Source organism: Sinohyriopsis cumingii, chromosome 15, assembly GCF_028554795.1.
Source record: "Sinohyriopsis cumingii isolate HCF-2022 chromosome 15, ASM2855479v2, whole genome shotgun sequence".
NCBI classification, from domain to species: Eukaryota; Metazoa; Mollusca; class Bivalvia; order Unionida; family Unionidae; genus Sinohyriopsis; species Sinohyriopsis cumingii.
The window spans coordinates 85332436-85359001 of NC_142975.1; the positions used below are offsets into that span (position 1 = coordinate 85332436).

Genomic DNA, 26566 nt, shown 5'->3' on the forward strand with positions numbered 1-26566 from the left:
TTAATTATCGTAACTTTGCCATCACATTATGCTTAGTGATCTCATCCTTTTTATCACTTACTATATTTGTTTTTGTTGTCAGATACCATACCTTAGGGAGGAGTTTAATATCGTACCATCAGTGGCTGTCTGTACCCAACACAAAAGTAAGATATGGTGCTCACACAGAAACTGTAAATATTTTGATGATTTTCACCGCTTTTGGCATCCTGCTGATGTCAAGTCTGATTGCATACATTCTGTCTGACACAAATGATAATCCTGATCTGTTTGAGGTATCAGCCTTTCCATTACTTCTGGGTTCTTTGATCTCTGCAGTATCAACATTTATCATTACATCAGCAATTGAACTACAGATGCATTTTGTTGCATGCAGAGAGAAAAATGTTGGTCCAGTGTACTCGTTGGTCAGAAAAGGACTAGGTTTACAAAGGAGAACCAATGACGATTTTTTTCCTGAAGATCATTCAATTTACCCACCAACACAAGAGGCCTGTTGTATAGATCTTGAGGAAACAGCTTCCAGTATCAGTGGCTATGGAAGGTTGCTATCATTATGGAACAACCTAGACTGGATAAACATCAAGAAAAGAATTACAAAGTCTTTCTCAGGTCTTTTAATGGGAAAGAGACTCTCAGACATTGCAGATTTTGACAGACAAGATTCACTGAGAACACTGTATAAATCTTGCCAGGATATTGATCAAGATTTTATTAATGAGATGAGAAAGAGACATTATCAACAGTTTGTACCCTCTCATGCTAAGCACATACATGAAATACTGTGGAAACATTTTCCTGATACAGATACATCCAAAGATACTACAAAGAAACGAGAAGAGTCTTTACCTTCTCATTCAAAGGAAACAATAGAAGAGCCAGTATCATACAAGTTAGGTCAGAGAAAGGGAACACTGTATACATCATGCATAGATTTTACATCTAAAGATTCTATTGCAAGGAAATATAAACAGCCTTTACCTTCTAAACCAAAACATGCACGTGCAGAATCATACAAATCTGATATGGATATTGATAAATCTAAAGAGGACATCGCAAACAAACCTTCAAAAAGAAAACTCTTTCAATCTGTCATGGAAATAGATGCACCAGAAACCAACATTGCAAAGAAGCATCAACAGTTTGGATTTTCTCAGTCAAAGCCAGCATCTGGAACACTTTTTAAATCTTCCTCTACTGATAAATGGTCAGGATCTTCACAATCAAAGCAAGAAAGTGGGAAAACAAGCAAATTTGACATGGATATCATGACATATAAAGATGAAACCAGAACAAAACATGAACAGTCTATACTTTCATTAAAGCAAACGAAAGGCAAACCCTACAAGCCTGTCACAGAAATGAAAATATCTGAAGATGACAAATCAGAGCTGACAGGTGGATTAGGTGTCATAGAATCATCTTTCACTGACAGATCTACATTTAAAGAAGACATAAGGAAGCATGAACAGTCAATTTCTGATCAGTTACAGCTGGGACAAAAGGCACCCTTTACATCTTGTATAGAAATAGATATGTCACAAGAAAACTTTAAGAAGAAACATCAGCAGTATGCATCAGCTCAGTTAACACATACAAACAATGTCACATTTAAGTCCGTTATAGACCTCCCTGGTGGCATACACAAATCAAAGAGTGACTTAGAGATTAGCTCATCAGATTATTTGTCTCTAGATTTTCAGGTAACTGTTGGACATGTAGTAATAGCTGATACGTTTTCAGCTGATAAAGAGAAACATGACCAAAAATCTAAATCATTAGAAGATGTTTATTTAGATGAATTCACAGGGCATAGGGGAACTGATCTGTTGACGTATATTGAAGAAGTGGCACACCATCAAAATAGATTGATAGATATGGACAGTGATTTGAGTGACTCATCGCTCGACGAAATCGCAGAGGAGACAACCAGAAATTCTGATGAGATGGGAACTCCGTCTTCACATGTATTTGTGTCAGTAACAGGCTCATCGTCAGAAGAGTCGTTAAGTACAGACTGCTTCAAAACCAGATCTTCACATTATGTTATAGATATTCCCTCACCCTTCTGGGAAATGTGCAGTAACACAGCTACTGAGGTATATCCAGCAGTGACGTCTCAAACAGAAAGTCAAAGATTCAACTTTAACAATGCACATGACACATATAATATCCCTGAAAGCTATAGGTCCAGGGACCGTTATGAAAAAGTTGATAGTGCATCATCTGATGCTCAGCTCTCCAGTCAAAGGAAAGATCAGTCAAAATTACAAACAGGAAGAGGAAATAAAGTTGCACAAGATTCATCTCCCTTAATTGCAGGGCATTGTCCCTCAGGTGTTTCTTATGATGAATATAAACATAGGTTTCTTGAACCTGTCTTCTACAAGATAAATCTTACCACTGGACTGCCACCAAATCAAAAACTTATCGATGTAGTTGTCAAAAAGACAAGAGAAAAGCCTAATGTTGGGTGTAGGAAAAAATCTTCTACGATAATTGATATTCATCTTGGCGACAAAGATCTAGAAAAAATGCAAGAGTCAGGTTAGTCATTTTGTCTTATTTAACATCTTTGTATTGGTCTATATCTGTAAACAGATAAAATGAGAGCTCTGTATACTTTACTATTTGTTTTTGTCATATATATATATACACACTTACACACACATTACAAAAAAAGATCAGTGGTGCATTGAAAACTTACTGTCAATTTTAACTTGAGAAAGTAATTGCAAAAGGAGTTTTGTGGGGGAAGTTTCTAACAAAGGTGCAGATAAACATTTCACAACATCATCCAGAATCCCACAACTTAAACAGGAAGCTCAGTTTATTGCTAAGGAAGATGTAATAGTAAACACATTTAATGAATTTTTTGTCAGTATAGCTTTGAAACATTAAAGAACTGTTTATGAACTCCAATCTTCATGCACAAAGATTTTTTAAAACTTATTCTTAAGAAAAAAAGTCTCAGTCTATAATATATATAAAAAATTCTAAAATTCTTTAAATTGGCACATCTCACATGGTAAGCTGCACACAACCAAGTTTAAAAAACAGGCTAGCTTAATGATGGATGCAGAAGTGAAGGATCTCTGTAAAATTAAAAAGGGTGACATTGATGGTGGTGGAGGAATTGAATGGTTGAATTATTGTTTACTACTCCGGTTGGGAATAATTATTAATAAATAGCTTTTTTCTAATGAAGATCTTTGCTTTTCTGTATAAATTACCTTTTATTTTCAATGTATCCAATCCCTAAAGCATTTAAACAGTTAAAACATTTCTCCAGGTGGTTTCAACATATATTATGTCACAGTTTTTGCAGGTCAATGTGGATATTCTTCTAGTGTTACTTAAAAAAGAATTATTGTTATAATAATAACATTGAAACTTGTTTTTGTTCTTTTATTATTGTTATATTAGTAAAATACTGGTGCTATGATTTGACTGGAAACTGTAGTGATATTTCTGCTCATCTTTCAGGAAATCTCTGCATTCTAATTTGAGAATATTAAGTTCAATATAAACTATGGAATTCACTTTGCCATAATGAATCCTGTCTCTGAAAGTAAGCTTTTCATGCACATATTATGCCATTAGCAAGGTTCCTTTACTATCATTAATCACTTTTGCAAATGAGTATGATAATCTATTCAGTCATGTTAGATACATTAATTTAATACTTTACATTTACTTATAGTGTTCTCTGATTAGTCATTAGAAATGAAATGACGTAACACTTAACTTATAACACTAGCTCTTACACAGTTAGGATTTCATTGTCTTTGATTTTTTTTATATTCTACCCTCCCCTACCCCACTTGATATGAAATTAATGACTTATTGACCAATAATAGAATGCAGGTCTACTTTTAATTGATTGTAACAATGCAACCAGCTATTCTGCAAGTTAGAGATCTATTTAACATTATTTATATAGGTTCTTATGGAAAGATTCGCTGGTATCGCTGTGATGGTTATTGACACATTTCAAATTTGAATACACGAGAGCACATTGCATTTATGATGATTAGACTAAAACTGAATTAAAAAATGAAACTTAAGCATGAATTTAACTTAATAAAACTTATTTAACTGGTATTTATTTTTTCAAATCTTGCAACAAGTAGGCATTACTAATATTTTAATTGATTGAAATCTTGTCATATATTGTTATATACAGTATACATGTACTTTTTATTTAAGAAAATGTATGACTTATTAAAAGTTGTGAAGTTCATGGTATTGATTCAGATTTCTTAGCACTAGCAGTGACTGGCATTTGCAACTATATATCAAGGTTTCATTTACCAGTTTTAATTCCAATTTTACTCATGTTCAACAAACAGGCCTATTTTGATGAAATTTTCTATAAGAAGAAAATGAGATCCACACCTGTCTCAGCATTGTAAGTGGTTCCATGAGTTATCTGGGCATGCTTTAGCAAGGGAGCTGTGTATTAAGACAACAAAAGCAACAGGCCTAGATAACACTGGGTCATGTATGTAAATTATCTAATAGTATAGCTTACATATGTCCATGCATATCTACCTCAGTGTTTTGCTGAAGACATGGAAAAGTTCGCGAAAAAGATTTCAGTAGCTTCAGATCTCTGTCCAGACCTCTTAAAAACATGTTATTGACATTCTAATGATAAACCTATAAACCTGTGACTTAATTCACTAAAACCACTTCAAGTACATAGAGAACAACTTGTAAGACAGCCTTGGTCTTCATCATAGATCGGTGAATTAGTCTTAAGTCAAGGAAAGTTAGTTGTATCCTTGCTAGTTGATCTTAGAAAAGCTTTTGACATTACTGATCATGATATTCTTATGAAGAAATTAAACATTTATCAATATGACAGTTCCACAGTTGATTGATTTTCATCCTTTCTTACAAAGAGAACACTTGTGTCAGAATAAATGGCATTTTTTCAAAAGAAAAACCATTTATATGTGTGAATTAGAGAATGTGCAAATATGATTACATTTTATTATGATCTACTTCATTGGATGAAAAAAAGCAAACTCTAATTTGACAAAACAAGTTACAACTTCAAACTGTCGATTCTTAATACCCTCCACTTTGTTGCCTTGATATTTTGATAGTGTATATATCTTGTTGGAGCATGTTCCTATTACATGTTCTTTGTATTAAGTTTATTTCTAAATTTAGCTTAAAATTACTACTTTTATGATATGCATAATATTGTTAACAGATTCAATGTATACAATGTGGAACAAAGACAGAATTCATTATATGGAATACTGATGCAACTATGCAAAGTTAGAAGGCTTTCTTAAGTGTAAAATCCCTGCCACCCCATCCCCCCGTAGAGTTCACTATTCCATTTTTATTGTGAAAATGTAGTCAGTGAACTAATAAAGTTAAATTGTATGAAATCAGCTGGAGTGGGTCAGATAGGTCCATTCATCTTAAATTGCTGTCTCTTGCCTACTGTACATAATCAATCAAAGCATTACTTAGGGACTCTTCCAATCGCAACTGAAGGCTGCAAAGATTATGCCTATTTATAAAATGGGTTTAAAATCAAATCCAGATAATTATAGACCAATCTCTATTATGTCAGTTATATACAAACTGTTTGAAAGACATGTTTCCAAACATCTCATTGGTTTCTGTTGAAAGTGCTGTTTAATTCATTCATCGATCATACCGTATGCACTCGTGTATAAGCCAAAAAATTTAGGAAAAAAATAAGGCCTGGAAGAAGGGGGGTTGGCTTATCTGCGGGCCCAGGTCCAATTCTGAAATTTTTAATGCTTTTTTCCCTCGATTTCCAGTATTTATTGTTTCTGTTGAACGCCGAAGATGAGATCACATGCCTAATGATGCCACATGGCTCATAAGATTTGTGCTGTGGTGAAGTGAAACAAATATTTTTTTTCTAACTTAAGTGGTAGGTAAATGAATGAAAAACATGTTTTAACGTACTTGACGTCTATTTGACAGATGTCCAACCACCAGAAAATGCAGCCATACGTGTTATTTGAGCCACGGTGGTACGTGTATTTTCCAAAAGAACCGCCATATTAGTAATCTCCAGTCAAGTATTTAACCCGCAGCTAATCAGCAATCATTAAACTCTACAGTATCGTACAAATGCACGCCAGCTTATTTCAGTGTAAATATGAAAATAATCTACGTAAAAAAATAAAAGAATTACGATACTGAAGGTATATAAGACAAACATTTTGATCGAGAGTAGAAATACATGTACGATAGTATTAAAGGAACAATAGCGAGAGGCTCCATAGGGGTTTGTTGCACGCACGCTAAGGAAGGGTAAATAACAGGGCAATATACAAGTCAGCATGAATAATTGTAAAACAATATAATTTGTGGGATTTCTTTGACAGGTGTTTTAGAAGTAATCGGCAGCCACAGTTTATATACTACTGTTGTTTAGTTGTTTGTAAAGCAAAGTGGTTTGTTAGCGGTAGAGTGTTGTACAATAACTACCATATGCTTAATCTGTGGTAAATGCCTCAGAGATAATAGGTTTGTTTTGTTGCACAATGCCAATGACTTTACTAATACATGCCAACAATCAGATGTATTGTTTAATGAGATATGGTAGTGGACATGGTTTCTGCTCATAGTTATAAACTGTCACAATACTTGAATAATGTCCATGCTGAAACCAATCATATTTTGATCAATTGAATCACACTATCGGATGACCATGATGACAATGACGACGTATATGATGAAAGCATGCCCATAACAGAAGCTGAGTTTCGTGAACTGTTTGGCGAGTCTGATACAGAGCCAGATTTTGAAGGATTCTAAAAGTGATAGAACTTTTATAATTCATGATTTTAGAATGAGAATTAATTAAATTTCCATTAAGACTTAACACTTTAGAATTGTTTTTATTTCAACATATAAATTAGCTTTCTTACTTTCATTTTATTTAATAATGTGATTTGCCTAAATAAACGTATTCAGAACTCACTTTGTGCATCTTGTGATGTACTGGTAGTCTAGAAATTATGGGTCAGCTTATACGTGGGTTATGCACTTTTTAACAGTTTTACCAATTCAGTTTGTGGGGGGGGTCGGCTTATACGTGAACGGGCTTATATGCGAGTATATACGGTAATTGGGATTTAGGTGGAACCACTCTTGTCAGTCTGTGTTAACAAAACTCTTTGTTGAATGGTTGCTTGCTGTGGACAACAGAAAAAAAATGATTGGAACTATATATCTTGATTTTAAGAAGGCTTTTGATCTAATTGAGCATTGAAATTTGAAGAGTACAAACATTCTAACTTATCACTCTCATGATTCAAATCATAACAATCTAATAGAAGCCAACAAGTTGGTACGGTTAAATCAGCTGATGATCATCAACAAAGATGTTCTACTGGGATCTGTGGTAGGGCTATTCATATTATTTATGAAGGACTTGCAGCTGTGTTTACAACATTCTGCAACTGTTCTATATTGCTGATGATACTATTTTGCGTACGTCTGATTCTTAGATGCTGAAACATTAAGACAAACATTGTGTAAAGTTTTATTTCAAGTTGAATATTGGTGCTCACTGAATAATATGTTTATCAATCCCCTAAAAACCAAGACAGTGTTGCTTGGGACTAGGTAAAGTTTATCAGAACAGAAATCCAAATAAAGAGCTGGATATGGAAGACAACCTAATTGAATATTTTGGCGCAGAAAAACTTTTGAGAGTTCATGTTGATAAGAATCTTGACTGGTGCAAGCAAGTGAAATATGTTTGCTCTGAAATGTTGTCCTTAATATTTGCATGGCATGTTTCATTTTAAGTTAGAAGAACAACACCAATTATCAAAATTGAGATCAATTACAAATGATTAGTGCAGAATTTCATTAACCAAGACCCTGTTGATCAGGAACCTTCATTTATTATATTCACCATCTCATCATTATGTTTTTGTATTTTTATCACTTGTTGGTAATAAATCTTTTTGATACATTAATCTTTATCATATAAATTAACCTTTTTCATGGCATGATATAGCCTTACAGTCCCGGTGTGTCATAAAATCCACAATCAATGAACCAATCAGCCATATTTCCAAAAACAAATATTTGAAAATAACTTGTCTACTCTGGTCCTATTTTTTGGAATGAACTCCCTATAACCGTTAGATCAAAACATATAAATGTGTTCAAAACAAAGTTGTATAACCATAATCTTCAGAGGCAGTTGTCATTTTAAATACTGAAATATTGGAATACATGCTCTCTAATTGTCTCTAATATATCCTCAGGGAAGAATAGTATATTATACTGTGACATCCTCAAAAAATAAATTTATTATTACTGTATTATTAATTATTTTATTTTTATTATTATTATTATTATTATTATTATTATTATTACATGTATTATTGAGTTTGCAACTTAGTTTGATAAATCTGCCCAAAAGCTTGTTCAGATATGTTGGGTTGCTTGGGGTCTGATCTCACCTACTGTTTCATAAAATCATGCAATTATTGCAGATTTGTCCACAACACATGAGTGCGGTCATGCTGATTTTTTTAGACACTTATCAGTATTACTTACCTTTCTTAAGTTACTGTTGGTTGGAAGTGTATTTTGGCAGTCTGTTCAGGATATTTCCAGATGATGTCTAATGTTTCACTACACGTGATTGATCATAGCATAAAACAGCCTTACCTCCTGTATAAATGTTATTCCATTGATATCAAGAAACCAGTTAAATGTGATTAACACATTCAAAATGGCTGCTATGATAACCTGACTCTAGCATTTGTAGATTTCTCATGACTGAGTATTATCATGGTTAAGCAATGCATCAATTTACAGAATGAATGGGTTAGTTTTACATTGTAACCAAAATTGTTAACAAAACTGTCAGTTGATTTACACAGATTGTAACATGAAGCATGGAAGGATGAGATGAAATTTTAAAAGCAAACATTGCAGAATGGAAAATGACAGATTTTAATGAATGACACCATAACTAAGGTGCATATAGCTGGTACTTTTCCAGGAGGCACATACCAGCTGTATGGTGAAAAGTTTGTCCTCCCATTAGGGTGAACGAGAAGATTCCAGAACACTGACTTGCCCTTGCGAGACACCCCATAAATACTGATCAATCTGTACACTACTGCTCTCATTCATTCTTCACTGAAGATCTTAAATGTTTAACATTGTAAACACAAAGAAGATTAAGTCTCTATTTCATGGGTCAGGAAACATATTACTATTTTTTTGTGTGCAGTATTCTTTGTAAACATTAGGATTATACCCTAATCAAGGTTTATCGCTATTTAATTAAGCTGTCTTGAGAGGTTTTTTTTGCATTTGTACCATACATGTGTGTACAGCTTGGCATTTTATTTTATTCTTTTTACCTTTCATAGGGCATTAGAGTTTAAAATTGGGATTCAGTTTCTACAAGTTAAGGATAGGTAATTTGGATATCCATGCAAAATTGCAGTCTGTGGACTTGCCTTTATCTATTTTTTTCTCTTTACAAATCATTTATCTCACTTTGATTATATCATCAGTTGTGTGAAATTTATAGACGTGAATAGCTGGTTGCACACCACTTTTTTATGTTCACATACTGTTGTCAGTTATCGAACCCAAGTTCTTTTCAATTTAGCTTAGAATATAGTCTTCCTTAATTTTTTTGCCTAATTATTAGCAACCGTAACCTACTGGCTCTTTATTAATTTTATAGTCCCTAGGTTTAATTAAGCCTGGTTGATTTATTTTACATTTCTCTTTTATCAATTAACCTTGTTTGTTTTTTTTATTAACATAGACTTTGTCCACCTCATACTTTGTGTATCCTGTTTGTACATATGAAAAAAAGATGTATCTTTTCAGATTCTCATAACAATGAAAATCAACTAGATCTAAGCAAGGTGTGGGTAGAAGTTGTCAAAGGAATCCCCATGTGACACCCCACATCTTTTTATCCTGAACAAACTGTGAGTGAACAGATGGTTGTCCCTTCTGTAGCCTTTGGTTGGATGAGTTCTGTTATCTCTTGAAGAGCAGATACACATATAAAGCTAGGAAAAAGGTACCCTTGTCCTATTAACAGATTTCTCAGAGAAGGATTACCCAAGTCTCTTCTGATATGCATAGGGTTAGTGGGGCCACTCATATTGGAGGTTATAAAGGGGTGGAAAGTGAGTCACACCCTCCCATTTGGAAAGATCAGAATCCTATCCATTACATGAGGATAGAGTGAATCACGCCCTTTCCTCAGGGAGGAGCAGCACCCTGTCTCATCCAGAAAGGTAAAGAGTATTAGTCATGGCCCCAATGAGGGTGGAGCAGCATCTTCTACTGTCACACAGCTCAGTATGACCTGAAGGTGAGTTGCACTCTCTCCTCCAAAAACAAATGGGGAGCAGTACCCTTTCAGTTCCTGGGGCCCATTGTAGGTGATTAGATCAAGTTCTCTTGGTTAGTGGAAGGCTCAGGTCTAAGACTATCAGGTCTGGGGAAGTATCTTAGTACAGATCTGAGTCATCTGTCAAGGTTTTGCCTGGTGATCAGGAAGTTGATTCCCCTCCCCCTCTCCAGACTTCTGTTTCATCTCGTGGGGATTAGGAATTGGCTTTCAAATGCCAGATTATGGATTGGGATCAGATCTCACTCACCCCAAGCCTTCCCTATTATCTCTCTAAATCCATATATGATGTGGGGCCTTCTACAGTAGTGAAGTGATTGACACTTTCACTACATGTAGCCATACACTGCCAGACTTCAGCCACATGGTAGTGAGGTTGAATCTGCAGAACACTGGCATACATCATCTTCCTAAGTTGGGTCAAAAAAGACGGAGTGGGGACCTTCATCGCCCAGACACTCTAAGCAGGTGGAGAGTCACCCAAACCCACTTCCTGAGTCAAGTGCTCAGTCCATTGGGTCCATGGGAGAAGGTTTTTCCTCACCCTAAAACTCCAGTGTAAGAGAAATTCATTGAATCACATAGTCCCACCTCTCAATGTAAAGAGCAGGATGAAAATGTCTGTTCTGTCCTTTTTGATGCACGTGTTCAACATAGTACAGGTTGATTTGGTACCCCACATTCCATATCCCTTGCCCCTATTCACTCATCATAAAAGGAGGCAGAGGAGGGGGAGCTCATCTCTAGAGTTCAAAACCAATAGTTTCTAGTGTCTGTAAAATTCTTTCCTGTTTGGAGAAACTTTCTGGGGCAAACACTCAAACAGAACTCAGTCATGGTCAAGGAGCTCTCTCAAAGATTTAGCAATAGCCAAGACTCTGCTTGACAGCATAAGGGGTGGACTATTCCACCCATTACATTGTGACTCTTGTGCGCTGCTTTAACATATATGGTTCAAACCCCTTCTATCTCACTAAACCACCGACTTTGGATACTGAAGCAGCTCATGTGGGTATCTCTACAGAGACCTGGGCTTGGCTTCTAGTGAAAACACTAGAATCACAAGGCTGAGTCACTGGAAACTGAAGACTCATATTCTGACCTCTTCTAACAGCCTCATTCAGCCTGCTGAAAGATGCATCCATCAATTTGGCTTTCCATCATTTGTTGGAAGCAGTGGCAAATTCTTCTAGGCATTCATTGTCTGTGTCCATAACCTTGTCAGTGGAACTTCACCTCAGCATCAGTGTTATTCTGGACACTTCCACTGTTTTATTTGCACACAGTAGGACCTTCTGCAGGCTGCCTCCTTTGAGGCAGCTGGTCTGTGACTCTCTTTGGAGGGCTCATGCTCTTAATGGTTTCTTAGGATTTGAGAGACCATCAACACAGGTCCATTGCATCAGCATCTGGCTCTTCAAAACATACCAAGAAGCAAATTCATCCTGATTACCATCAGGGTCCATTGGCTAAAATCTTTAAATTTGTGTAACCCCAGTCAAGACAACAAACCCAATGCTGAGCTTCCCCTTGGCAGTAAGGCCATAAAAGTGCATACTGCAAAGGCCCAGGGAAGAAGTTCTCAGGTCTTTTCCACTTTCTTAAGGACAAAGTTGGACAGCCCTAGGGACTCACAGCCTTTCTTGCAGAGCATACCTCTTCCTTTGATTCCTGTTGGTGCCTAGGGTAAACCTTCAGAGGCTTGGTCTGGTTTACTCCTATGTTTGAATGTATGTTATACGGAGGGTGTTAAAAGACCAATCTCAGGCCTATTCCCAGATATTCCTGGTTCCCAGCAAAGAGGGAATGCCCCATCTAGTTATAGACCTTTCCTCCCTCAATATCTGCAGGAGGAACCATTCAAGATGGAAGCCATTTGCCTCAGTAAGGATTGCAGTAAGAGTTATGAGACTTTGGGATCTGTAAATTAAACAAAATTTTGGTGTACCAATTTCCATGGATATCATGGTTGCTGTACACCACAAATTTTAAGATCCAACAAACAATAAATGTTAACATTAAAACAATAAAATCTCTTGTCCAATATTTCCTTGTATCTGATATTCTGTACTTCATTTGCAGCTGACAGAATATGTGAATTCTTGTTGTGAGGCTATATTATTAAGTTGTATGGGAAACGAATTATGATTCAATCCATTTTCATTTTGATTTTAAATGGTATAAATATTGTTTTCATACCCTACCTTGAGAAGTCAGAGATACTTAGGATTCACATTGTTGCTGTGTCTAGTTCTGTCTCAATCAGCTCCTCCATCCTGTTTGTTCAAACTGTAAGTTATGTTCTACTTTACTCAATAACACCAGGGCCCCAAGTGGTCTAAAGTGCTCACCGTTATGGATCATGCACTGCTATCTCACCGCTGTCTGCATGGGTTCAGGTCTCAGATTTGGCCAATGTGGGTATGTGAGAAAGCTTGCCAGTAGCTTCTTGTGGGTCAGTGGTTCTTTCCGAGGTTTTCCCAGGTTCTTCCTCCACCATTTACACTGGCAGCCTTGTGTAGCCTCTCTTGTGCTGAAAAATGACGTTAAAACCTACAACAACCTCACTCAATAACATCAAACTTGAACCCTTGGTACATCATGGTATAAACATGTCATGCACCAAAACTCGATAACTGACTTACTTTCTAGGATTTATGAAAAACTTTTTACAAATCTTGTTTGGGCTCAAATTCCATTTACTAGTCAATTACTGCCCCTACAAAACTTAACAGTAAAGTCTATTTTAAGATAATCGTATGTGAAGCAGCAGTATTTGGTCTTGGAAAAATACATTCTTTGTTATATTCAAAATTAGTTTAGAAGTTCGGTATTCTTGTCTGTCTCCATCAGTACATGTGTCATCTTTGTCTGTGTAAGTCCTATTCTACTCAACTTATTGACATCAAACTTACAAACTTAAAAATGGTGAATCTTAAGATTGATTACATCTTTTTCAAAATTTTGTCTGAAATCTAATTCCATTACATGATTACCTGTTACCATTAAACTTACAGTAAAAGTGCATATTAGGATTAGGATGGATTTGTTATGTAGCAGAATGGTGTCTCAATGACCTGCTTTTGAGAATTTATTCATTTTTGTTTTCTTTCAGTTTTTTCTTGTTTGGACTGTTGTGCCTGTAATATTAGATCTATTGATGTCAAACTTATACTGTGAGTACTATATGTACAAGATTATATGTTCCCCCACCCCCCTTCCATTTTAGGGCTACAATAAGAAAAATTTTCTTTGACCATCCTATAAGTTCGGGTGAATTTTGCAAGATATTAAAAATAAAGATAAAACCAGTGTAAAATACAATTATATTATTGAGAGGAATATGTTACAAACAAACTGACAGTTTATAATGAGTTTATCTTCATGTATGTAATAAAATCCATTAAAATACATAATGCATGACATTTTAAATCCATTTATATGGTGAATTAATGAATTCATATATAGGTCATATACTGGTATAGAAGTGAGTGATTCAATTCACAATATCCTGTAATTCCTTATTTCCATGTGTCTTACAGATAAACAATTAATATTAAGTCTACATTTCAACATTCAAAGCATCTATCACATCAGACATCTATCACATCAGACAGGATTTATACAGCAGGCTGCAAGTATAGTTACAAATACAGGTTGTTCAGACTTGCACAAAAATGGAAGCAATATACTTGCTAGTAACCACCCACAGTAAACAACACTGATGGACACTTCACTTTGCAGTTGGTAGTATTTAAATTACTTGTAATATTTTTAACTAATTAAAATCCAAATATTGAATGATACAAGTATTGTGTAATGAATACCACCATGAAATGGATAAACACAGTACATACCATATATCCATTTGTGAATTGGAACAGTGGTTAAATATAAAAATATTTTAATTAACACTAATTTTAAGTGTTGCAAACATCTAGATTACCCCTTGATTTCTCAAATTTGATTTGTATGTCGCACATATAAAACAATCCCTACTCTGCATGAATCAAATTTTCATTAAAAAAATATTAACTTATAAGTGAGTATATAGAGTACATTTTAGGATGAACATGTGTTGAACATCAAATTGGGTTGCCATGATTTACTTCCAGGATTTATTTAAAAGTGGTTAAAAGTTATGTTGGCATTCAAATTTCAATCCCTTTTAAGGTAATGCTACAAAAATTACATTAAAAGCTAGTGTTGCATTTACTTTTGTTTTATTAATTAGCATGTGACAACCTGGCACAAAAACTTCTGTCACAGGGGCCATTTATTTTTTAAAACATTAGTGGTTAGCACAGAATAATTCTAATGTGTCATTCATGTTTATTTATTGATAATATCAACAAGTTGGCTTGACTGTTCAGAAATTCCCCAGCAAAGAAAAGCATTCCATAAAAGTCAAAACTTACTATACGGTGCTTTAATTGGCTGGTATCATTCCAAGCTTTCTTGTCATATTTCAAACTTGTAATCTTGGCCACATGCAATGCCAGGTGTCCTGATCAAGACAAGAGTATTGATAGACTTAATGAGTGTAAAATGGCAACTTCATGGCTTCAGAGAAAACTGACACTCATAGTTCATGAGTGAGTGACAGTTTGATATTTATTAAATGCTTCTTTGACTAAGTATACTCTTTAGAAGATCCCAGGCAGTTTTTCTTGGAAATGGGATAGGACAAAATGATATTATTAGGTGGTCATATTTCTCAAACCTCATCCAGTGATATGTATGTAAGAAGATATTTCTGGTGAAGATGGGTGCTAATCTAATGGATACATACTATTTAGGGAAAAGAATGTTAAAAGATATTAGAAGATTACCAAACAGTGAAAATCTGACAAAGATAGGATTACCAACATTAGAGTATACCCAAAGAAGGTGTGTTTTAATTTATTTTTATATGGTTATTAAACCTTTTATTTTAGTCTCCAAATAAATGTGAGGTCACAGGGGAAAATAAAATATTTTTCAAAACATAATTAGATACTAGAAGGCATATTACTTGCTGACTCAGAAATCATCGATACAGTTGTTCCCAAGGATCCATTCTGTACATTCAGTACAGTACATTTTATATACCTAATCTCAAATTTGATGGTCTTTTCATTTTTGGAAGGTCTGTCATTGGTGGGGTGGTGCTATTTTATGTGTTGACATAATGGTTGTATTTCTAGTAAGCAGATAACAGACTGAAATAGATCTATCATCTGTTCATATGACATTCTCATCCTTGAAGAGATATAAAAGTACTTCCAAACAGACTAACTGTTAGGTGTGAGTGACTTTTATTCAGCTTTTTAGGCCATTTCAGTCTGCTCCATTTGATCATGTACAGGACTCTTCTTGGTTACCACACCCTTTGTTTTACACTACATGAATGTTTTGGAAATATTGCACATTTCATGTCTTCTCGTAAATTTGGGAGTCATTTTGGTGGTATCTTAAAAAGAGAAAAAATTGTGCAATTTCCTTCTGCACTCCAAGTGTGGGAGCAGACATATATGCAAGTGACAATCAAGTCCTTCACATTGTACTTCCTGCAGATGCAAAACAACTGTTGCTGTGACAGACATCCACTGCCCTTCTGCATTTTAACAGGTCACTATAACTTTAAAATTACTAATTACCCAGATCTGCAGGACACTTTGACAAAACTTGATAAAAATATTCTGGCATGAAGACCATTCAAATTTGTACAGAGTATTCTAATCCATCTTGAAATATGGCTGTCATTAATAATGATAGAAAAATCTTTAACTGCTTCTCAAACAATGCATAAAAGAATTTTACCAAATTAGAAACTATTCTATCATGGAGGTATTTCATATTTATACAACTGATGCTGATATGCCTTCAAAATATGATCACCATTACTAAACTAGAAAATTTTTTAAAGACATTTCCAAAACTGATGAAAAGAAACATATCATAAAACATCCTAACATGAAAACCTTTCAAATTGTTCAAAATTATGCCAGTGTATCATCAAAGATGGCTACTGTCACTAAAACTAGAAAATTGTTCAAATGATTTTTTTCCCAAAGTTTTGAATAGAATTTGACTAAATTTGAGAACAGCTTGGCATGAAAACCTTTCAGATTTATACAAGTGATGCCAATCTGCCATAAAATATGGCTGCCATTACTTAAATTATAAAACCTTGAAACAACTTCTCCAAAAGTGAATTTGACCAGCCTAGATAAAAAGCATCTTACAAACTGATACAAATCATGCCCATCCATCATTAAATACAGCCACATTATTAAAGATAAACATTTAAATGACTATACTAAACTTAACCAAATTTAACAAAAGTCTTTCAGGCATAAAAGACGTTCAAAGTTATAGAATTGATGCTGTTTCCATATCTCCGAGTAGAGAAACATTTCCCCTAGTTTTTCTACCAAAAATTTAAAAGAAAACAACTGCTGTGCAGACTTGGACCAGCATATCACAGGGGCTTTTCAGTATTGGATATATTATGCTGATGTTCAATCAAATACACATGAAATTAGAAAAACCAGAGTATCCTTGAAGCAGTTGTTTTAAAAATATATGCATTCAACAGCACTGGACAAAATTAAACAGAAGGCATCCTATTCATCCTGATTTATGGGGGCCAGCTACTTGTCAGTTTTAGCTATGAGTTAGATGTCTGCAAGGTGAGCAGTCTTAACCTCATTTAGGCCTCTTGTTTTTCTAAAGTTTCTTTCCAGACCAAACAGTGAGTAAAATATAGTCGAGCCTTCCAACGTGGAATGCTGATATGTGTTGTTTCTATGTATTTTTATATTGGATACTGGAAGTATTTGTTTGTTATCTCATCATAGATGGTAGCCTTTGGGGTCATCATATATTTCAGTCACCTTCATAATTCTCATACTCACTAATTAGAAGTGAATCATTACGTTGTACTTTCAAACAGATAAAGAGCACACAAGAGTTGATTTCACAGGTTATTACTTTATATATTGTGGTTGTAAGAATACCAAAGCCAATGTGTTTGTCATTATTCATATTATGTCTACATGCTTTCATTTGATGAACTATTTCTGTATTACAATCTTGTGTGCAAACACCAGCATTATCAACATTTTTTATGGCTTGTTATCCACAATGGTCATACATCTTTCAACCTTAAAATACACAAACAGAAATGAATAACACTTGAAGTGTATGCAGTCTTGTTTGTGGTGGGGCTTTATAACAAAAAAAAATTGTTCAGAGGATAGTTTTAACAGGCTGTTGTTTATAATCCTACCATATGTAGAAGCAGAAGTGTAGATATATAGGAATCATCATGTCCATCCATCAGATTGTCTTTTTCTTCTGACCTGAGTACACATTTGTTAGCACAAATGTTATGATCATCACCTGAAGATACACACATTGACCAATTAATTGTTTGTGCAATTTTTATCAGAGCTACTGCTCTTTTTGGATTTGCAGCTGAATGCAGTATACAACAGTATCTCGTGAATGCATCTAATCTCACATTTTTGTATGGATTGCCATAAATCTTGGTAAATGAAGTTGCACACATCAACAAATAATTTCACTTATTCAGTTTTCACCCTCTATGTCTTGCAGAGTAAAGCAGTATAGGACAGTCTAGTTGCTGCAACTACTCCACTAAGTTTTGATGTATTGACTTGAAACTTGGCAGATACTGCATGTACATGAAGATGCTCATATTGACAATTCACTGTGTTCCCACAACTTTTAGAAGTGTTGTTGCCTTGTTTGACTTCCAAAGGAATGCATTGTGTGACAGAACTTTCTGAATGCAGCTGATCTCACAGATCTATGTTAACTGCCATGGAACTTGGGAAATGGTATAATCATGATCTGAGGATTTACTTATCAGTAAATCACCTATTCTTGAATTTTGTTAAAACTTTAGCTATTCTAGATTTGGATCTGCAAAAGTGTAGCCTGACAAAATCTTGTGAATATAATCTCAGTTTTCATGAGATTGTCAAACTTTGTGTATGGTATATTCATTATTTAATTATGCAGCTATTGAATTTTTTTAATTTATGATCCCAAAATTTTGCTTTGAGCTGTTGCTGTTTTCTTCTGTTGAAGCAAATGCAGTGTATAACAGAATCTTTCAACCTCAACTAGTCCTGCAATGTTTAATGGATCATCATTAATCTTGGTTCATATTCTCTTTTTCACTATCTAATAATGACTGGAATAGTGATTGTAAATATTCAGGAGCACTAATATTGGATATCGTGTAGATTATTTTGGCTTTTCTCAAACGGATTTGGTCTTTAATAGGTAATATTTTTAACTTACCAACTACATTTTCCTTGCTTTCTTTCTGGATTGATATTAGCCTAAATGCTCATTTTTGAAGGTGTCCCAGCTTTGCTATGTTTTTATCATTTGAATTACCCCATACTGTATTACAGTAGTCTAAATAGGGTTGTATGTAACTGTTCTAAATAGTTTTCTGTGCCTCTCAGGGAGAAAATGTCTTATCCTACTGAGAAGCCATAAACTTGAATTGACTTTTTTTTACTGATATGTTTGATATGTTCAGTCCATGATAGGTTATTATCTACCAAAACACCAAGTTAAGTCTATCATGACAGAACACTTGCAAATTTTTATTCTTCCATGTCAGACATAGTTAATTGCTTTTAAGATTTGTCCTTTTTTTGCCATATTGAGATAAGTAATATTTTTGTTTTACCAGTATTTACCACTATGTATGTGCATGTGCACAAGTTGTCCAGTTTGTTTACATCATTCTGTAAAGAAATTTCAAGTTCATGCTTTGTGTTTTGGATGTCTGACAATAATGTGTCATCTGCATAGGGATCTGTGGATGATATTGAGTCTCTTAGTAAAAGTGGTAGGTCATTAATAAATAAAATAAATAGTAATGGACCTAGTATTGAGCCTTGTGGTACTTCATATCTAATTGTTCCAGGTTCAGACAGAACATTATTTATATAAACATGCTGTGTTCTCTCATTTAAGTATGAAGTATGCCATCCAACTGTGCTTTCATCAGATTGGTAGATTTTCAGTTTCTTCAAAAGGATTTCATGATCCACCATGTCAAAAGCTTTCCTTAAATCTACAAATACATATCCTATTCTACCTTGGTCAAGTGTTTGAAGCCATTTATCAGTTAGGGAGATCAAGGCAGTCTCACAGGAATGTTTCTGTCTAAAGCCTGATTGATTAGGGTGTAACAGCAAGTGTTTGGTTAAATATGACATGAATGAGTCATGGACATGTTTTTCAATCAATTTTAACAAGTTTGGTAGTATTGAGATTGACCGGTAGTTATCATCATCATCCTTAGAACCAGATTTGTGAATAGGAGTTACTTTTACAGTTTTCCATATTTTGGGGACAGATGAGGTTGCAATACATAAATTGATTATGAATGCTGTGCCATCTAAAATAGCAGAGGCAGAAGATTTAACAAGTCATGGACCAGTCTGATCAAGTCCTGTAGCTTTCTTGGTATCAAGTTCACTGAGACATTTTTTAACAAAGTTTTTTATGCTGGTGGGATAGAGAAACATACCTCCTTAGAGATTTTGCTGCTGCAGAACTTTTTCAGTTCATTACATGTGTTTTCTGTCACTGGTTCTTTTAACTTTGTGGTAATGTTGGTGGAAAAAATCATTGTAAACATTTGCAATGTCATTGTCATTAGTGACTGTGGTGTCATTTACCAGAAGTGAGTGAATTTTATTTGTCTGATCTTTGTGTGTTCATCCAGTGAGTTCATTCCAAATGGAGTTTGTGTTGCTCTTTTTGTTTTCAAGCAATGATAGATAATAAGTTTTTTTTAGCTTTTTTAATCATACTTGTTATTTTATTTCTCCATACTTTATATTGTGCTTGGTTTCCCGTAGCCTTGAATTTGACTCATGTTTACGTAGCATTTAGGATTTCAGTAGTAAACCAATTAGGTGGGTTTTCATTCTTTACTCAATGTACTTTCAATGGTGCATGCTTAGAGACTACATCCATAAATAAGTCAGTCCACACACTTAGAGCTTCATCTTTGTCATCCAAATTTTGGATCATATTCCATGGAACTTTATATAGGTCATTGAGAAATTGTTCTTCATTAAAATTTTTGAACGATCTCTAAGTGATAGTTTTGTATGTATTTTTCTTATTTCTCTTGCATTTAACCTTTCTTGTCAAAAAGGTAGGATAGTGGTTGCTAAGACCAACATTCGGTACATTAACACAAGCCACATTGTCTGGTAGGTTGTTATAAATGTGATCAGTAAGAGTGCTTGATTTTTCTGTTATCCTTGTTGGCTCATTTACCAGCTGGACTAGGCCTAATGATTACATAAATTCCATCCGGTTCCTTATTTGAGTATTCAGAAGGACCTTATTTATATCGCTGATTATATATATTTTTTTCTCCTGTAGAAGAACATTTTCAATTTATTTAAAAAAGTTATCATTCCAAATTGCTTTGGAGGAAGGTGGCCTATAAATGAAACCAACTGAGAACGATTTTGCATTATTTTGAGAAATTTCCACCCCGGTACTCTCAATTTCATGTGACTCCAAGTTAAGTCTCCTTTCTGCATTTACATCTTCCCTATTGTACATAAGACCTCTTCCTGCTGTCTCTCTGTACCTGTGTAATGGTTTATTGTATTCTTGACAGTGAAATAGATTATCATTGGTGGTTAGCATTTAATTTGGTTTCAGTGAGTCCTAAAACATGTATATTATTTTCCTTGGAAGACAACATTAACTTAATCTGGTCTGTTTTTCCCACTATACCTTGTACATTTAAGTGACCTATGTTAAAACCTTTTGTATTTAGTTTCATATCAATTATATGTATGTCACCATGCAATGAAGTACTCACTGAGATTGTCTCCATACTACTTTTATCATTCTGACATCCCATTTCCATATTTAAATGTTCATATATATTAGTGTCTTCAAAGTCACATACAGACCCTGAAAATCTGTTAACTTTTGTATTTACAATTAATAGTGTCCTTTGAATAGTTAGAGTCAAGAGTCTCACTAGGTACATTTACATTTGTTATAAATGAAGCACCGGCATTCTCCTTTTTGCCAGTTTCCTAGAATGTATAATACATTGATTGACAGTCTTTTTTTTTGTGTACAGATTTATGGCATCTGAAGCACTCAATCTGTTTGCCATGATGGCATACCTCACGTGATCAGTTTCTCTACAGTAGAAACAATACTCTTCATTATAGTACCTGAAAATGGGGGCATACATGTTCGTATTTCTCAGTAGTTGAGAGGTTCCTTTTCTACCTAAATAAATTTGTTCTCTTTCGTAGAGGCTTAGGTTGACATCCTGGTTCTGAAGAAAGAAAGGTGTGTATTGTGGAATGTACTTTAGGTTGAAGTCTTTACATAGGTCAGTTATCAGATCATTGATTTCTTTCACCCTGATGTCCACATGAGGAGGTAGTCCTGATATCAGCATACAGTAAACCTTCAAAATCTGTTCTGATTTAATTTAGTGACCTTCCATCACTGGCATCAATTCACCTACTAAAATAATAATTTGGTTGTATTTGGTTTGGTCAGTATTCATTATTCTGTTCATGATGTTGTCGATTTTTGCACCTCTTAGAGTCTGTACATCTGTTTTAAGAAGTCTCCTTGGTATTTTACTTTTCAATATTGAGGAGCCAATTATTGGAGTCGTGTCTTTTCTGGCTTGTGATTTCATATATTGGCCTCTGGTTTGTATTTCAGACACATCTCTTGGAGGAAGGGGTGCTAAAATTAGTGTCTCAGTTGTGTGAGCTAATCAAGCAAATGTTGACACATTTGTCTGAGCACTGGGAAATGCAGTTGTTGGTGCAATTTGTCTGAGCTGAGGGCCATAGGTTTACACTTTTTGCTGTTGCAGGTGTGTGATGCATGACTGAGGTGGGTACTATTGTTTGCAATGCAGGACTACTTTGGGTATCAGTTGTTACTTACATGGTCATTTGATATTTTCTTTTGGCTGGTATTGGGATTGTCTGTGTCTGAGCATCTGACATTGCTGCTATTTGGGAGTCTGTCTGAATCTGGATATAAGAAATGTTGATTCTCTTCTTTGATGGAAATCTTTACTATTCATCTGATTTGGTAATAACATTCCAAGAATCCTTGACACATGCTTTGGAAGATTTCAAGATTTTGTGCCATTCTTGATGTTAGCTTCTAGTATTCAGAATCATACAATAGCACTACATTGACATTGCTTCAGTAAATTATAGCTGGTATTGAGTCCAAGTTGTTTGGACTGCAGTGTGTTTTTCTGCATTTGAATGGTTTAATTTGATTTGCTAATTCTGGTTACTGCTTTTATCTCTGAGACTTTGTCTGTGTTCACTTTGTTTCCAAGGATTTCTGTACCTCCTCTACCAGTTCATTATTCACAGTCATAGGATCATTGAATAATGTGTTATTCTCTAATATTTCTTTTCATGCTGTTCACTTTCAGTATTTTTATGGCTGTTTCACTGAGTTTATATGTCATTTCTTGCATTTATATATGTCAGCTTGAAAGTAGACCAGTGCCATTGGAATAATTGAAGTCTTCCAGGGATGAAGTGAGGCTCCATGCTGCCAAGGCATGAATCATGGAGATTGTTTAAGAATTTGTACACTTGGAGACCAGTGATGAGTGAGCATTTTCTGGAAATTAGTTTAAAGTAATGCATATGAAAATGTACTCTACACAGTGTACAACTTTTATTTGGCCATTCACCCTTAAAGTGCTAGTCGCAACATAAATCACATCAATATAAATATCATAGCATTTGTCATGACATGCCTTTTTCTGAAATGTTTACACATCTTGGTTCTTCAGCTTGACATGACAGGTTGTTAAACTTACACTGACTGGCACATTAGGCCCTGGAACAATCATTCTGTCCTATTTTGAACCTTGCATCAAGGAAGTTTTACAAATGTGCATTTACAATATGGGTTACCTAAAGAACGTAAAATGACCAATATCCAGCATAGTTTGTCTTTAGATGATGATTTCAGTTGGACAAATACTTTCTGATGAAAAAGATGACATAGATGAAGGCTATTTTTTTAAAATCAGAATGTATGTCAGTATATTAGAGCTGGGTAAGTGTAAATGGAGATACCAGTGTACTAGTGAGTGATTTTAAACCCAAAAATGCTGTTAAATACGAGTCCAATGTATATGCCGGATGGACAAAAATAGATGGCATGATAGTCAACCCATTATTTCAGTGGTATTTCAAACTTAAATAAGGAAAAGCAGACTAACAGTCTGAATAAAAAATACAGTTTAGAAATAGAGTGCAATCAATTTTTTTCTTTTTCATCACAATTTAGCCATGCACCTGCGATTTTGTGCTACAAATCCATACAGTGCTGGCATATGGGTTAAGATAAATTTAATAAATAAGAATCAGAAAATGAAATTAGGAAGCAAAGATATTTAATTGACCAAAATACTTATGTCTGTACAAGTAGACTATGGTATTAATGGACTTCAAATCCTGATACAGCATTATGAATCTGGCACAGGAGTCAGTAAATTACTAATTTTAGAAAGTGTCCAAAAGATGATATCTGTGAGCTTTGAAAAACTGCACATTATATCCATAAAGAACAGTTTGCAAACTTGTTCCAGCGTGCTAAGCTAGTTATGTATATGCTCCTTCAGACATTAGACTGAAAGGGGGTTCTCAATACAGAACAGTTGCTATACTCAAGTAAAGAATGGATTGAGCTTAAAACATTGAAAGATTAATGATTATACAACTAGAGCAACATCTTTTCAAGATTTTGATTTCAGTAGGACTCTAATAGAGTACAGCAGGAAGAAACAGTGCTGGATATTGACATGTTTGGTAAATATTGAACTATGGCTGTATCCAACTCCCCCTCTTCTTTTCTACTTTCCCTCTATTTTTTTACAAGGGGGAGCTCCCCCCCCCCTTTAGATAAAATCCTTTCAGTATCCCTACCTAATGCTTCTTTTACTGTCAAAGCAGTTGCCTCTTTCCTCAGCAAGTCAGTGGCAAGGGCAAAAAGGAGAGGTGCAAGGATGCAGTCTTGTTTCATGCTTGATTTGACAGTAAAGTTGAATGACTTTTCACTGGAATTCTTGGTGCAGAAGTTTGATGACATTTTCAGTCTTCAGTGGAATATCATAGAATTGAAGTATTTTCCAGAGGGAGTCATGGTGAAGACTCTAAAGCCTTTGTTCAGAATCTATGAAGCTGATGTACATATAGATGGTACTTTTCTATTCAGTTGTCTGTTCTAGTTTCTGTTGTCACTTACTGGTCATACTCCATATCTGCCAATGAAAAACATACAGTGTGTTATCTGAGCCTGTTCAAGCATTAAAATTGCCAACAATGAGTAGTATCATGCCTTGGTATTGCTTCAACAGCTAAGTGCAAGCTGTATTGGAAGTAGTCTTTCACCTCATCAGCATCTTATATGGTGGCATTGCATGTGATGATTGATTTCTTGATGAATTTTGAGTTGAATCTAGCATACATCATTTGTTCTTTGATGGGTTTCCATTGTAGAAGTGTGTTATTCAGTTGTTTTTGATGACCAGGGCTGTACCTTCTTGATGTTGGACATCTACCTGACCATAGTATGATGTCTCCTGTGGCTAGTGTTCTTTTCATTGCTCCTATCCATCTGGCTTCTGTGATGTATAGTTGACTGAACTTGTAATGCATTTTCACGAGAACCTGTGTTTAGATTCCCAGTCTGATCAAATGTCCTCAGATTCCAGCACCTAATGTGGATGTTGGTTTTGAGTGTCAGATTTGCTAGAACTTCTTTGCCCATTTCCTGGTTGGCTTTACTCCTTCCTCCTGTTGCAGTGTTTTCTCTCATTTACATTTCCACAGCTAGAGTATTTTTTACTGGTTTAGGCACTTGGCTATAACATGACCATACATGCATCCTTTATCCATATTTAGGACCAACAGGTTATGCTCAGTGAATGCTCTGAAGATGCATATATTCACAAATATTTATGCCCCCATAATTTTTGTAAGAGGTACTGCCATTTTTTGTGTGGAAAGTTTAGCTGAATACAGTACTTGACAACTTTTTGTGGATGCAACTAAATAAACTTTCTATGTCTTGTGGTCAACATAAAAAAAAAAGTATATGTACATTCACCAATTGCAGTACATACAGTGTTTTTACAAAAGTTATGCCCCATTTTAATGATGGATGCATCGCCATTATTGGAGTATGGGTGGGACAGTATTCTAAAAGCCAAATTCACTCAAATGATTTTCAGTGGAGAAAAATCATTATATAACATGTATTTATGTAGCCATGACAGTAATTTGTCTTCACTCACATGTCAAGATGTCAGAATGACTGGTTAAGCGTCATTAGACTGAGCTGTCCATGTAGAATAAATTTAGTCTGATCACTGAGTATGAATCTATGCCAAAAACTACACTGAAGAAACTAAGTGAAAAATTTGACACAGGAACAACTTTCCAATATTCTAAAGAAAGTGGAATTCTACAAATTGAAAACAAGTGATGCAAACAAGCATCATTTCAATAATGCATACAAATTTGACAAAACTGAATGATCTTGTGTTGCATTAGTTTAGCTTTGCTAGAACAAAAATATTCTATTCTCATGCCCTATAATATATAATCTTTCTCTCATCACATAAGTGATTGCGTGAGTTTTTGGTTTTATGGGGTTTCACTGTATTTAAATTCTGCTTGATTTTAACACATGATTGTATCTGTAACCATAATTTGTCATCACAGATCTGTACCAGTCAGTAATATACTGGCATATGCATTGGCTAAGCACATGATTTTGATTCCCTATAAGCTGCCATATTTTGTACTGCTAGATAGTGGAGAGCGGCAGAGTGCCATATTGAGCTGCATAGGCATCTTCTTGCTTGCAGAGAGAAGGATGTCAGGATAGTCTACCCTGTCACATGAAAGGCCTAGATTTACAAAGGAGAACTACTGAAAGATTTTATTTTCAAGATCAGTCATTTACAAGGAAAATGGCCTGAATTTGTAAAGGATACATGCAAGGATGACATTACAAAGATATACGAAGGGCCTTTATCTTACTTGTAAAGTCAGAAACACTGTA

At 34.9% G+C, this 26566-nt stretch overlaps 1 protein-coding gene across 1 annotated transcript in view; it reads left to right on the plus strand.

Annotated features, from left to right (window-relative positions):
• The first annotated feature begins 215 nt into the window (after nt 1-215).
• The window catches only part of LOC149782241 (uncharacterized), an 85085-nt gene continuing 58734 nt past the window's right edge, over nt 216-26566 (plus strand). The window contains exon 1 of the mRNA XM_089935096.1: nt 216-2547. Coding sequence (XP_089791222.1) covers nt 216-2547 — 2332 coding nt within the window. The remainder of the gene's footprint in view (nt 2548-26566) is intronic.